The following is a 15,846-nucleotide window of genomic DNA, read 5'->3' as shown; positions in this document are numbered from 1 at the left end:
GGTGCCAGAGGTGAGGTAAGGCCTACCCTGAAAATAAGACCTGGTGCCTCTTTTGGAAGCAAAAAAAAATTAAAATAAGACCCGGTCTTATTTTTGGGAAAACATGGTATTTTCCTTTCCGTTAGATTCGCAATCAGAATGGAATATAAATCAGTTAATCCATAGTACTGTGGTGGATCACCACCTTAACAAAAAGCATTTTGCCAATCTCTAATGCTCTCACCTGTCTCAGTATCCGTGCCGTGGATCCAAATTGAGCTTGATGTTGTTCAATAGCATTTCGGGAAGCTTGGTTAATGGCATTATTAGGGAAGCTTATCACTGGATAAACCTAGGAAAACAACATTTTTAGGATATAAAACTCTAGAATAATAAAAAGAATGGATGGGTAATGTTATTGCCCTACACTAACAGAAACTTAACTGAATGCTGAAAATAAGAGCTAGATACAGCTCTGAAACAGTTTCTGTACTATAGCCAGGCAAGTACAACAGTTTCTGTACTATACCCAGACAAGTACAACAAACATTTACAGTCCAGTCTTTTATTTCAAAACTTTAGACTACAAGGCTGCCCTTGAAGACTACTTGAAAGCTAAGGCTAGTCCTGAAAACAGCAGTGCAAGTAGATATATGTGTGTCTCAATACATCCATGAAACACCACAAATGTGTGAAGTTCACTGGTTGCCAGTACATTTCCAGGTGCAATTCAAGGTGCTGGTGGTCATCCATAATATCCTACATAGCCCAGAGCTGAGTATTTGAATATCTGAGGGACTGCAATGATTTCAGCCTATCATACAAGATCCAACAGGACTGGCATGATCCAGATCCTACCAATTAAACAGTATCATCTGATGGTATCCAGCAGGCACTCTTCTCTTCTGCTGTCCCTGCTCTAAGAAAGAGTTCCTCTCTGATTTCTTGATTCTGCCAGCCTTTAAGAAAGACTCAAAGACTTGGTTCTTGATCCAGGTACTGGGCCAGGTGATCCTATAAGCTCACCCTCACATAACTGACCCAGTTTTATGATCCTTTTTTTCCAGCCATCATTAAGCAAATGCCACACTTGTTAAGTGAACATATTGTTCGCTCTGCAGCATTTTTGAAAAAGAAAAAAAAAAAAAAAAAAAGCTTAACTAAATGCCAATTTTTAGCAAAAATATTATAAATTATAAATCATGGTTACATAACTGCGGGACACTGCAAACAGTTGTAAATGGGCCAGTTGCTGACTTCCTAAAATGCGGTCACGTAATGGGGGTGAGGAACTTTTGCCATCAGAATTTTGGAAACGGGTCGTAAGTACTTTTTCGGAGGGGTCCATTATAACTTTGAACAGTTTCTAAGCAACCAGTCATAAATGAGGACTACTTGTATTTATATTGTGCCATTTGTAATTGTTAAAAGTTGCCGAGTGTTTGTGCAACATGCACATGCATACATTCACGCATGCATAAGTGCATAAATACATGCATTCAAATTGCTTTTTTCAGTCCTGCCACAAGGTAAGCCCTGCGCTTCTACCGAAAGTATTTCATTACCATGTATTGCTCATCCACAAACAGCTTCTTCCCTTTAACTGCTTTGAAGAGTTCAGTAGGAAACCCAGTTCTTTCATCCACCACATATTCAAATACATTATTTTTCCTGTGAAGGCAAACAACACCATTTACAAAGAATACCTTTGGGGCATGCTCTATTTTCACAGCAAAACAGATTCAGAAAAACTCTGTTATCAGGAAGAATAACTGTCAATTGCTTGCCGAAGCCTCTAATGTATATCAACAATGAGGCAGGCACATTATTATTTGGTATTATGTCAAAAAGAGATAAAATAAAGTGAAAAACCAACATTGCTTCTAAAATGATGGTTAATGGTGGCTCTGAAATACAGGCCAATGCCATAATCTAGTCTTATACTGCCAAGTTAAGTGACAAAAGATTGCAAGCCCAATTTTCAAGATTTAACTATTTAAAACTATTTTTGAGATGGAGATCTTCCACCAAGCATTTGTACAGGCTCCAGAAAATTCCAAATGGTGACATTAAAATTCTTCCTTAGAGGAATGACAGCTTAAATTACGGGAATATTCATCAACAGCCCAAATAACTTCATACATGAAAAACAGGCCTTATGTTTTAATCTAACTTAGATGTTCATGGAGTACAATTTTACCTGTACTATGATTATGTATGATACATAGATATCAAAGTCTAAGTTAGCTCACAATTAACCTATTGTTTTTTATTTTAGTAATAGTTTTTGTCATAGAATGCCCAGAACGGAGTTCCGGCACCTTTTTTGGATGGAACCTTGTAGGGTAGACAAGGCGGGTTATATGATATGTGTGAGTTCCGGCACCTTTTTTTTTTTTTTTTTTTTTTACAAAAAAAGCACGGGTTTAATTATTATTATTTATTAAATTTATATATATATATCCCGCCCTTCTCCTTGCGGACTCAGGGCGGCTATTATTACATTATATTACATTATTAATGTAATATAACAGTTTTGAAAGTGGTAAAACCTACAACTGTTGTGAAACAATCTTTATTTTTTTTATCCTAGTAGACATATAAAAATAAAAGTGAAATGTTTCTTCCAACGGAATGGTTTTTCCCTTCTTTTAATTTTACTTCATTTTGCTGTAGAAACATTTCTAAATTGTATCTATAACCTGTAATTCCTATGTATTTCTCCTTTTTTCTTCTCTTCGTAAAATATAAATAAACCAATGAGACTGCATAAATATGGCTTGTAAATTTGATGTCTCTGAAAGAGGATCAAAAAGTTCTTTCAGGACAGGTCTATCAAAGACTACCAGACTTGATGCCTCCATGTTACTTCAGGGCTGGGAACAGTGTGGATCCAAACACCAGTTTAGGCAAGGAAGAGAGACATGGAGAACAGCCTCTGTCTCCTACATGGAAACTCCCAGAGGAATCTGTGGGCCACTGTGAGAAACAAAAAGCTGGAATGAGAATGTTCTTCAGTCTATAGGCTGGCAGAACTTGCCATTCGACTTGCAGCTCAATGTATGTCAGCAACTGTCCCGTTCCTCCACAGTCTAAACAAGCAGTTGTCCCCAAGCCAGAACAGGCATTGCACCTATAAAGAAAATGAGACAAGAAGACATTTTCAGAGAATGGAAATAACATCATGATCCATGCAGCAGTTAAGGATGGAGAAATCTAACAAGAAGAAATCTTTGAAGTTCTTAACACCTTGGCTTAAAACCCACTAGCACTTCCTTAAAGAAACTTTAGTTTATTTCTTTTAATGTAGTTTCATCCCATTCTCTTCTATAGTAATTTACTTAACCAGCCCACTAGAGGAAGTTAATTTCTCTTTCCATCTTTCCCTGCCAATTTCAGATATATTTTTTCCTAATTTCTAGATTCTAAGAGGAGCCACTGAACCAAAAAGATTGCTTTTAAAGAGGCAGGAAGACCCCTGTACAGAATTCTTATGAGGAACACAAATTGTTTTGCATTTAAATTCCTCCCCCCCAAATGCACCACAAATAAGCAGGAAAAGGATATGCCTGTTCAATTTCAGCATGTTTTCCTCAGGATACTGTTCTCTCAGATGGCCTACAATTAATTTTCTTCATAGAATGAGGTCAAAACGACTCAAATACAAGTCAGTTGCCAAGTGTCTGAATTTTGATCATGTGACCATGGGGATGCTGCAAAGGCCATAAGTGTGAAAAACGGTCGTAAGTCACTTTTTTCAGTGCCGTTGTAACTCTGAGCACTCACTAAATGAACTGTTGTAAGTCAAGGATTACCTTTAGCTCAAAGTTATCCAGAGAGCTGTGAGTGCAGAATTCAACCAGGATCTCTTAATTGCAGCCTGACAACTAAATCATCATACCACTTTAGTGACCTTACATCAATTTCCTGGTCAATGCCCTGAATCCTTGGAAAGAGAAATAAGTCTTTGTACTTGAAGTTTCCTGACTATTTTTTTCTCTTCAAAGTACATTTTCAGCACTGAACCAATTTTGTTAAGCACCTGCCAACATTACTATAGGATGGTGATTTGTATTATGCATTTCCTGTACTATTTAATATTATTTATTGTATTTCAAATTTTATATAACTTTTGTAATGTACCCTGAGAATTCCATTTTGATATGGATCAAAAATATAATAATAACAACAATAACAATAATGATGATGATGATATAATAATATAATAATTTCTTCATCTATTCTAGCAACAAACTTATTACAATTAATCCCAGCAGCTACATGGAATAAAATGAGTTGATACACAATTTTATTTATGAATCAAGAAGCCTAGAAGTCTCTGGGTTTCACAAATGAATGATAGACAAGGGGAAAAATTGCATGTAATAAGATAAGACAGTTTACTTACTGTCTCCAAAATACAGGAAAAATAAAAAGAATTGGCAAAAGCAGACTTTTAAATGTCTAAAGCAGTGATGGCGAACCTTTTAGAGACTGAGCGCCCAAAAACTGGCCCACCCCTGCTTCACCTCCTACCCTGCTCCCGCCCCAACCCCGCCTGCCCGTAGGGCCCACTGCAGATTGCCTAGGCAGCCCAGCAGTGCCATGGTGGCCACACCCTCTGCCCGCGCCCCACAGCATCAACTGTGCATGATGGGGCATGAGGGCAGAGTCTTGTCTACACTGCCTGGCTGCCATGTCCTTGGCTGCACTGCTCCGCGTGGGCCACTCTCAGGGGCAACTCTCCTCCAGGGGGGCTGCTGGTGAGGAGGGGGTCGTGGGGGGAGGCGAGGCTGGGGCAACGGCACGTGTTCCCACAGAGAGGGCTCCGAGTGCCGCCTCTGGCACCCGTGCCATAGGTTCGCCACCACTGGTCTAAAGTATCATTTTGTTTATTTATTTTAAGTTCCTTCTTACTTCTTTTTTCTAATGGCTTAGATATTAAAAAATAATAGCAATTTCTTCTTTTATAGGTAGAACTATGGGAATTCAAGAACTAAATAAATTCAGCTCCCTTTTTGTTCAGCTTTTCTGCTGGGCAATGGAGCCATCTGCTGGATCTGGTAGCTATTAGAGTAAAACTTTTAGTTAACAACTAAATATTGACTCTATTCCAGACAGGAATTTCTAACTGTGATCACTGTTACCAACTGGGAATCTCAGGGATTAGGAGACTTTGGGGGGCAGGCGATACTGCATATCATCACAGGTATCAAACAGTAATAATGGGAAAAATTAAATCAAATTGAAAACAGTTTAACTTTGGCCGAAATCTCATGAGTTTCATAAGAGAACTAAGAAATTATGCAACATTAGGCAGGCTATTTCATGTAATTTTACTAATTTAAAAAAAACACCTGGAGATGAGTGGATACTAAGTGCATCACAGACACTACAGCACACATTGGTTTTTGTTAATAATCTAATGTGCTACATATAAAAAGCCTTTTTCTTACACACACACACGCATACCCCCAAATTTAAGAGGTCTCTGATAAAGGCTGGTGTTTCCTTTTTTTCTTTTATGTATCTTTCTTTCATGTATTAGGATCTAGAGGTTTATCATCTTTAGTTCTGCACGAGGTTACACTACCCCAGACAGATCCGGTGCGCAATCTGGGGTTTCTTCGAGACCAGGGGTGTCAAACTGCTGGCCCGCGGGCCAGACGCGTCACGCGGAAGCCATGCCCACCTCATTGCCAGCAATGGCAAAACAGTCCCGATACGTTGCACGACGTCACATGATGTCACGAGTTTGACATGTCTGTTCTAGACTCACAACTCCTGCTTGAGGAGCAGATGGCAGTCGTGGCTAGGAGGACCTCTGTGCAACTTCATGCTGTGTGCCAGTCGTGCCATTTCCTGGATCGTGAGGCCCTACATTTAAGACACTCATACCCTGATCATCTCTTATCTGGACTACTGCAATGCGCTCTACATGAGGCTACCCTTTAAGAGTATTCAGAAGCTACAACTGATTCAGAATACAGTGGCGCAGACAGTTCTGGAGGTGCCAGAGATAGCACCATTGTTACTCAAGCTGCACTGCTTGCAGATCTGCTTCTAGGTCCAAGTCAAAATGTTGGTTATCACCTTTAAAGTCCTTTATGGGATGGGGCCAGGTTATCTGAAGAACTGTCTTGTCCAATGGGACTGGCCCACCCAACACATTCCAGCAGAAAAGGCCTGCTGTGAACCCTGTCAGCCAAGGAATTTCAGTTGGGGAATCTTTTCTGTCATGCCACCCCTCTTACCACTGGAGGTGTAGTTTAATCCAGAGGCCCCCAACCTTTTAGGCACCAGGATCGGTTCTGGGGGGGAGAGGTTTTTTCGCGGACCAGAGGGGGCGTGGTTTTGTGTGCTGCCTGCATCCCATGGATGGGGCTTCACTGGTTTGCACGGCCCAGTTTCTGGCATGCTGTGGCCCGGTGCCCATCCACGGACCGGGGGTTGGGGACCTCTGGTCTAATTGCATGCATCTGGTTTCCAAAGGCCTTAAGACTTGGCCCTGCCAGTTGGCATGGGGACCCATTTGGAAAATTTTAGGATGGAGATGACAGAGAAAGCATCACCCTTGCTCCATGCAAATTCTTGTCATTTTAATTGTTCCTATATTTATATATATATATATAATATTTCTATTTGTATTGCATGGTAAGCTGCCCAGAGTCGCTATGGCTAGCAAGAGGAATGGCATATAAATTTAATAAATAAATACATCTCCCTATATGTTGTATAAATATATTTTTCCATCTGTTTTGTTCCACTTTGGAATCCTATATAGCAAATACTATAAGTATGCCGATGACATAAGGTTCCAGAATGTCATTTATTTGTCGTCTTTATATATTCCATAAATTCTGGTCCAGATGCTGTCCTTCTCTCTCCCTGTGTCACTGGGGGGGGGGGGAGACTAAAAACACCCTTATTTTAAGGATCCCAACAAACCCATAAGCCTTCATACTGGACAAATCTACATGCAAGGACTTCTGGCTGTAGAAAATTGCATTATACTCATGGAGACCAGCTCTGCATCGATAACCCCAGTGCAACTTTAAAGAACAATAGGGGCTGCTCATCATAGCTCACATGATGGCTTCCATACTTGTTTATAAGGCCCAAACATACTGCAACTGGAGAAGACACACAATTCAAGCAAGGATCTCTTCTTGATTCACTTGAGATATATTCAATTTCCACGCTGATCTGGAAAGTCACCAAATATTTCTTTGAAATGCAGAGCAAAACAAAACAGACTTATTTTTCCCTTTCTGGTTTCTCAGACAGCTGCATATCAAAATGAGGGCTGCTTTTCAAACTTCATTTCAATTAGCACAGGATTCCGGTTCTTTCAATAAAAATAACATTAGCATTTCTATTGCACTTTTGTATGCTATTTCCCTAAAACGTGTTCTCATTTCTCCAAGGAAATTCAAAATTATGCTTCCTCTTATTTTGCACCTAAAGTCTATTAGGCAGTCTTAGTAAGTTCAAATTAAGAGTGAGATCTGAAACCAGGAAGCTGCTTGTCCACATAATGATGTGACAGGCAAATAACCTGTTTTGCATGCATGTCTACTCAGGAGGTCCATGCAAAGACTTGTAAGGACTTGTTGCTTTGAATGAGGCTTCTCCAATACAGTTCCACAGAGCAATGCAACCTCTCCTTCTAGACCAGGGGTAGGCAACCTTGGCTCTTTTATGACTTGTGGACTTCAATACCCAGAATTCCTGAACCAGCCATGATGACTCAGGAATTCTGGGAATTGAAGTCCACAGTCATAAAAGAGCCATGGTTGCCTACCCGTTCTAGACAGTATGTACCAAATGTCTGCACATGCAGAGAATTCAGCTCTGCTGAAGCAAAGCAGCCAGGTGATGTGGCCCACTTCAGGGTTTTCAACTGGAGCCACCAAGATAAAGTGGTGCTTCAGTGATTGGGGATGAGGCAGCTGCACAAAATGAAGTTATATGTTGCCTCACATAGCAATAGTAATCAGTATGTAGCAACAATCAACCAATGAAAAAGTTTGCCTTCAGATATTGCGGGAGCTTCATCACTGGAAGCTTTCAAAAAGAGACTGGACTGCCAACTGTCAGAAATGGTGTAGGGCAGTGTTTCTCAACCTTGACAATTTTAAGGCATGTGGACTTCAACTCCCAGAATTCCACAGCCAGCACTGGTGTAGGGTCTCCTGCTTGGGTGGGAGGAAGGGGATTGGACTAGATGACCTACAAGATCCCTTCCAACTCTTTTATTCTAATCTAATCTTGTTTTACGTCCACAAAAGAGACCTCAAACAAGATGGATCGACAACATCAGCAAGTATTGTGGGCCCAGTTGGTAAAAGAAAGCTCAAGATCTTATTGATTGGAAACATGCGGAAGAGGCCTCCATCCTGAAATGGATAAATAATGGCTAGAATGATGATGATGATGTAGCAATAGCAATAGCACTTAGACTTATATACCGCTCCATAGTGCTTTATAGCACTCTGAGTGGTTTACAAATATGAGCATATTGGCCCAAACCCTCTAGGTCCTCATTTTACCAACCACAGAAGGATGAAAGGCTGAATCAATCTTGAGCTGGTCAGGATCGAATTCCTGGCTGTAGGCAGTCAGCCTGCAATACTGCATTCAAACCACTGCACCACCATGGCTCCATGTAAATGTTATGCCAGTATTTGAACACATCCACGTGTAATAGGCCGAAGAAGTAACTTGAGGAATAGGAGGAAAAGACACAACCAAGGCCAGATAAAAGAAATCTGAGTCCAGGGCAGAAACGTCATTCGATGAAGCATCTTAGACAGGACCATCCCAGTTCTCACAAAGATAAAGGGAGGAAAGGGGGAAGTATATTCAGACTTGTAGGATTTTACTGCTGTAACCTTATAATAAAAGTAGAATTAGCATCGTGATTTTGGTTTCCTAGTCTGTCTAGCTTAAAGGGCTGGAATCATGTAGGACAATCCATTATCAGATTATTTACAGTGTTATCACCTAGCTGCGGTTTACAGAACAGAAGTGAGCACAATCATTTTCTCACACTCAAGCCTAGACTGCAAATAAAAAGGAAGTACACTAACTCACGTACATGGTTGTTCCCGTTCCAGAACAAGTAGAACACCTCTGGTTAGTGAACTGGGATCCTGTTCCATTACACACCCAACATTGTTTCTGTTGACATATAACATCAAATAGAGCATTAAATTAACGGGATTTCCACCAACAATTTTTTCATTAGTCAAAAGCAGACCTCTGTGCTCCTCTTTGAAAAAACAGCACTTTATATAGAGAGTGGTTTTAAGATTGGGCAGGATTGTGAAAGTGTTTAGAAAGATGCCTCATTATGAAATTCCTTTCCTCTAAAAATTCTTCCCTCCATGGAAACTGTCATCACAGTTCTATTCTCAATGGTTGATAGAATAGTAAATAAGAAAACCTGAGCTGCTGGTATAATGAGGAGAACGATGCCCAACCATCAAAGTCATCATTCTTTCTGTAAATAAATTCACACTGAAATCTGTGAACATACTGTGCAGCCAGGTGCTATTTATAACAGTAGCAACCATTACTTAATAGATCCTCTAGGTCAGGGGTAGGCAACCTTGACTCTTTTATGACTCGTGGACTTCAACTCCCAGAATTTCTGAGACAACATGGCTGGCTCAGGAATTCTGAGAGTTGAAGTCCACGAGTCATAAAAGAGTCAAGGTTGTCTACCCCTGGTCTAGGTCTTCAGGAGGCATGACACTGTAAGAGCAGTGATTGGTTATTTCTTCTAGCTAAAATATGACTATCGCCAACCACAGGAAAAGCTACCAATCCCTATACAGAGTGTATGTTGTGCTGGTCTTTGAAGATCCAGGTATTCGACTGAAAAATTTTCTCCAAAGGATCTATTAAAGTAATTACCACTAGGTGACAAAAAGTTAAGAGTCTTAACTGCAGAAGAATTGGTCACCTGGATTTGTGCAGCTGAGATAAAGCTGCTGTTAGGTCTTCTTGCAGATGGAGTTCAAGATGTGTGAGAAACACATCCAACTGTGGGGTGCTCTTGTGTTTCTCAAAATGGCTGGTTGACCAGTCAACCTGTTACTGAACACTAGGTAGTTAATAGAGGAGTGTGAGAAACACTTTCCTGATTCGTGTGTCAAATTACAGCAAATCACATTTCCCATCATCTCAAAGGGAAGGAGCTGTAAAATGTGGTTCCATGTTGAAACCATTTCTGTGCCAGGTTTCATTCTAGAACATTGTGTGAGGGGCAAGGGAGGAGGTCACTGGGAATCTCCTGCCATACCACATATGTTACAGAAATATAAGACCCCAGTCCTTTCAATTACAATTTCAGTCAATTTCAGAGGTATGCACTCGCCAGGTCAACCAATATGTGGCTGTGAAAGCTGGGTTTGCAATCTCCCTCAAAACATCACTGTACAAAGATGACTGCTCAGATGGAGGCAGCTCCAAAAATAGAGCTCCTGGGGCAGTTGTAATAAAGCAGATGTTTACCCTAACCAGCTCACCTTGAACTTCCACCATACACCTCATGGACTGTCCAAGTGGGAGAGCTTCTTCCATTTCCTGTGAAAAACACTCCCTCGATGGTGGAATGCCTGGAACAGGCTTCAGTCTACCTCCCCAGGAGATTATTGGCAAGAGGGAGGTTTATGGGGAAGACATATCCTCAAATAATGGTAAGTAGGGCTGGATGAATGACCCATCAGATACTCAATAAGACCTCTTTCTGCCAACAGGCTTTTCAACCATAATATTTTCATTAGTATTTCTCCTAGCTTTCTATTATTTGTATTAGCCCAATTTGCAAACTGCTCTGAGGACATCAACTTTTTTATCTTTTATTTTTTTTAAAAAAAACCTTTTCTTCAGGGAACTTTCCACATGAAGCAAGACACGTCTCTGACTTAGAAGTACATACCCTCGTGAGGCAATGGCACTGGGTGCAGGGTCGTCTGCCAGAACAGCCACATATCGGACATCCCTTCAAATAAAAAGAGGTGTTAGAAGGCAGCCTTTCATTTTTACTGTGACTGGCTCAACTTTGACAAGAAATGTAAAATGATTCATTAGCGCCAGAAAGTTATTTTCTTTTTCACTTTGCCTAGGGTGGTGTTTCCAACCTCTACACCAGTGATGGCGAATCTTTTAGAGACCGAGTGCCCAAACTGCAACCCAAAACCCATTTATGCGTCGTCGGGTGCCGGGTGAGTGTGGCCCATTGGGTAGGTGTGGCCTATTGGGTGGGCGTGGCTACAGTGGTAACAGCAGACTGGGTGGGACTAAAAAGTTCAATCAATCAATTCCAACTATGCAAGATCTTTTTTTTCCCTGCAAGAAGTTGAAATTGACTGATTGAACCTTTTTTTTTTTTTGTACACGGTGGTGGAGGCCTAAAGTGAAAAGGTTTTATAAAACCCAGCTGAAGGCCTAGGACTGGGGCGATGGTGCGCGTGCCCACAGAGAGGGTTCTGAGTGCCGCCTCTGGCACCCGTGCCATAGGTTCGCCACCACTGCTCTACACCAAAGTTACCTTATTCTTACACTGTGATGTGGCCCTTCTAAACCTCTTTCACTTCTTTGTCTTCATACATTAACTGATAAATTCTGCAAAATTGTCAACCACCTTGTCCTTTATTTTATTATTTTATTTTATTTTATAGCCATTTATAACTCTGGCCTTATTAACTTCTAAACAGCACTGTCCCTCTTCAATATGCTGGCCATGCTCCATACTTTCCTCTTGAAAATCCTTTCCACAACAACAAAATAAAATAAAAATAAAAATCAGAGCTGGTAATAATTGCTTCATGATTAAAGAAAGCACTCTGAATTAATGATTCCTATAACTACAGCCACAGTCCCCTGTTCTTGGGCAAAAGGCCTGCACCAACAATAAAAGGAATGGTGTACTAAATTTAGTTTTTCATAATCATGTTTGAAATGTATATATAATCATTTACTTGAATGAATCTTGTAACAATCATCTCCAGTTTCCATTTTTTTTTAGGATTTTTCAACTGTGATTTTCATTTTTCTTTGAATAGCAAAAAAAATTCCAAATAATAATAAGAATCCTATAAATAAAATACTACTACTTATCACAATCTAACTGTGAGGAGAAAACAAGACAGTTTGTACATGGTAGTTACGTAAGCTTGTGTTTAAGCCTCAAACGCGTTTACCTCTGCCTATTAGCATCTCCCATGAATAGCATATGTACTACATCTTTCCGGGTCAGGCTTTGTTTAATATGAAACATGTCTGAATGCAGAACTTGGAAGACTTTAACCACCTGCCTCTTTTCTAATCTAGAAAGAAAACGGGCTGGTCATTTAGGCAAAATGACTATTAAAGCACCCTCAGCACTCCCAAAACAGGCTCCTCATAGGAAAGGTGGACATGATTGCTTAGAAATGCTTCAATTACTTTCTTCAGTCAACCCCAAAGAAATCTCCATTAATGTTCCATAGTGACAGAAGTGTGAATTAGAGTGCAAAAGTCGGTGATTGTTATTGACCTTCTTTCAAGGAAGCAGCAGGAGCTTGAGAATTAAGGCTGCAATTCTGTGCACATATACACCTCCCAAACCAAGCTCTACCTAATACAATGCAGTTTAGATTGTCTAAATGAATAAATAATGTAAAGCAAAGTAGAGAATTGTACTGAAGAGACAAAGAGAAAGAAAGAAAGAAAGAAAGAAAGAAAGAAAGAAAGAAAGAAAGAAAGAAAGAAAGAAAGAAAGAAAGAAAGAAAGAAAGAAAGAAAGAAAGAAAGAAAGAAAGAAAGAGAGGAAGGGAGAGAGGGAGGTCCTGGCAACTAAAACGTCGTCCCATTTTTGCTTTCTGTACCTTTACGGATGATGTGTGAGGCACTTTAACTCTTACGATGTTGTCTTTGAATATCTCAGGAACTTCTACTCTCATGTCCCAGGGAGAAGGAGCTCCACCATACATAGCAGAATCGACAGGTTCTCCTGATCGAAGCAACGATGATTGGACAATGTCATAACATTCTATCTTGCGCATGAACATTTCCGCAGCATAGCTTGAGGCTCATATATTTAATTTCAATAGAAGGGAACATATGTAACTCAGGGATGAACTGTGGAATCCTTAGTGCTCGCTGAGCTTGGTTGTTCGCTTCCACACATTTCATTACCTAACTAGGTAACCAGATAACTGCATTCCTAACCCAGATACTCTCCCTTTGTGGACTTCATCTCCCCAAATTATCATGTTGGTTAGAGAATTCTGAGAGTTGAAATTCTCATCTTTTTTTACTGTGTTTATTTTCTTAAAATAGTTCCCTAGTGCTGAGAGGGTATAAAATAGTAATAATAGCAAAAAGAAGCACATTTTTCTCAGAAAGCAGATAAAGTCTGAATGTCATGCAGTTCATATATTTCATCCTACCTATATAAATGAGTTAATATTTAAATATTTTAAAAAAAGTTTTCCCTTCCAAGGAACTCAACAAATTATACAGTTCATTATACTAGTGGAATTCTTAAACAGCGCTATTGGTTCATAAATCACAAAATGCATCACTGTGTCCAAATTAATAAATTTTTGTAGTAATGTAAATAGATCATGAATTTCCTAAGCTCACATTAATCCTGCACTGGTGCTGTAAAGCTACATCCATTATCCTTTCTCTTGGCAGAAATTAACTACTAAAGTCTGAAAGTGAGGACAAGTATACTAGCTTCACCCTACGTTTTGTTATCCTCATATACTCCTCAAATTGAGGTAAGAGACTCTTTTATATCCATGTTTTTTCCAGTGTACTGGATCAAGCATAGAATCCTGGAATACAGAACACTCTACGGATAGAGAAATTATCCTCACACACTTATAGGATGAAGCATATCTTTACTCCCCATTTTGCTACTAAAAAAATGAATGTATAAATAGGTTTGAATGTTAGAACAAAATTGAATGTGGCATGAGACAATGGAAATTGATGATGAGCAAACAAGACATCTCCAGTATGGAATTTGAATCCCATATGAAGCTTAATACAATCCAATGCCATCTCTATAACTTCCACAAATACCTCCGGAAAGAATATACAGATTTGAAGACAAATCTACAACATATTGGGGCAGCAAAATCAAAGTCCTACCATAGCCTAGCAACACTTACCTCTATATGGTTGGGTTTTCCATAATGAAGACCTTGATTCAGTGAAAGTCTCCAAGTAATACTAAAAAGAAATCAGTAAATGTAAAAAAACTACATTTAGTCTCAAAAAGTAGCAGATTAACAGAAATCTCCAAGAAATATTGCCAAAGGCAGCCATGGCATGCAAAGAAAATCAATATCTTTATATATAATATATAAATGTAAAACTGCCAGTTTAAAATTCTAAGTTAAGACTGCTTTAACTAAAGTTTTATTCCACTCAGTCCACATAACTACGATATTGGAAGCTACAGATGTTGGCTTTTTGGAACTTTGTGAGCTCATAGACATTTCATTACAAGGCTAGGTAATACCATCAGTGTGAGGGAGGGAAGGGTTTGCTGTTTGATTATACACAGGAGTTTGCCCTGCCAGCTACTTTTGTTTCTTCCGTGTTTTCCTGGTGGGTTTCGTCTTTATCTGGACTTGACTGCTGGAGGGGATGTGTTCTAGGCTGTTTGTTTCCTTCCTGGATTTTTGACTATATCTTTAACATAGTATGTAAAGGGAGTTTATCGCGATGTGTCTGTTGGTGGTTGCTTTGTCTGAATGCCAAACTTCTAATAATTCCCAAGCATTTTAGCATAAGAGAGTATTAATTATGTCCCCATAGCTGCCAACAAGGAAGGACTGTCTAGAATTATGGTGTGTTGTTATTGTTGTTACTATTACAATTTAGAGTGAGTGTGGCCCATAGCCACTAACTCCCATTCAATCCACCAAACAGAATCCAGAAAATGAAAATTATGTTCTGTATTATAAAGTCATAAATGCAAATGTATCCAAAGTTGAACTAAAGGTTACAAAAGCCAGAAAGTCAACTGATTTTTATGAAGTTTTTGTTCCTCTTCCCTTCCTGCCTTAAACATATACAACTCTGTACATAAGACATTGAGCAACAGATGACTTTCTCAGTCCAACTGGGCATCACGTTATCTGCTTGTGCTCCCACAGGTAGAATTACAGTGAATTATCAAGTTGCCAGTTTTTATTCTCTTTTCAGTCATTTATTTCATAGTTGGAAGAGTCTATTTTCATCACTGATATTTTATTGAAAAAAAGTAAATGGGTAAGGAAAGGAGCAGGGAGAAAAAAAGAAAGGAAGAAAAAAGCAGCAAGCCACAGAGGAAAAACAAATCATATCTGAACAGAAGTGACAGTCTCTTTAACATTTTCTCCATTCTTCCAGTCATCGCTACAATAAGTATTATTTTCCAGTGGCATAGATAGGTGTCCATTTCTCTCCATGATGCCAAAATGACAAAAATGTGCAATGTGACCGTGTTTGCACTATGTTTTGTCACTTGCCTATGTTTTGTCACACCTTGGATTCAGATCAGAAGATGGAAATTTAATTATGATCTTAATAATAATAATAATAATAATAATAATAATAATAATAATAATAATAATAATAATAATAATAATAATAATAATAATAATAATAATAAAGTTGGAAGGGACCTTGGAGGTCATCTAGTCCAACCCCCTGCTCAGGCAGGAAACCCTATACCATTTCAGACAAATAGCTGTCCAGTCTCTTCTTAAAAACTTCCAGTGTTGGAGCATTCACCGCCTCTGGAGGCAGGTTGTTCCACTGGTTAATTGTTCTCACTGTCAGGAAGTTTCTCCTTAGTTCTAGGTTGCTTCTCTC

At 39.4% G+C, this 15,846-nt stretch overlaps 1 protein-coding gene across 2 annotated transcripts in view; it reads right to left on the bottom strand.

Moving 5' to 3' along the window:
* Window positions 1–223: 223 nt before the first annotated feature.
* The window catches only part of LOC107294282 (ssu-2 homolog), a gene marked incomplete at its 3' end in the record, with an annotated part of 31,689 nt that continues 16,066 nt past the window's right edge, over window positions 224–15,846 (bottom strand). For both annotated transcript variants that reach the window (XM_015823505.1, XM_015823506.1), the window contains 7 exon segments: window positions 224–331; window positions 1,545–1,650; window positions 3,020–3,112; window positions 9,080–9,162; window positions 10,928–10,990; window positions 12,858–12,982; window positions 14,154–14,214. In XM_015823505.1, the coding sequence (XP_015678991.1) occupies window positions 224–331; window positions 1,545–1,650; window positions 3,020–3,112; window positions 9,080–9,162; window positions 10,928–10,990; window positions 12,858–12,982; window positions 14,154–14,214 (639 nt within the window).

This window comes from Protobothrops mucrosquamatus, unplaced genomic scaffold, assembly GCF_001527695.2.
Source record: "Protobothrops mucrosquamatus isolate PMUCROS unplaced genomic scaffold, P.Mucros_1.0 scaffold1893, whole genome shotgun sequence".
Lineage (NCBI taxonomy): Eukaryota > Metazoa > Chordata > Lepidosauria > Squamata > Viperidae > Protobothrops > Protobothrops mucrosquamatus.
This window is presented reverse-complemented; position numbering and strand designations above follow the sequence as displayed.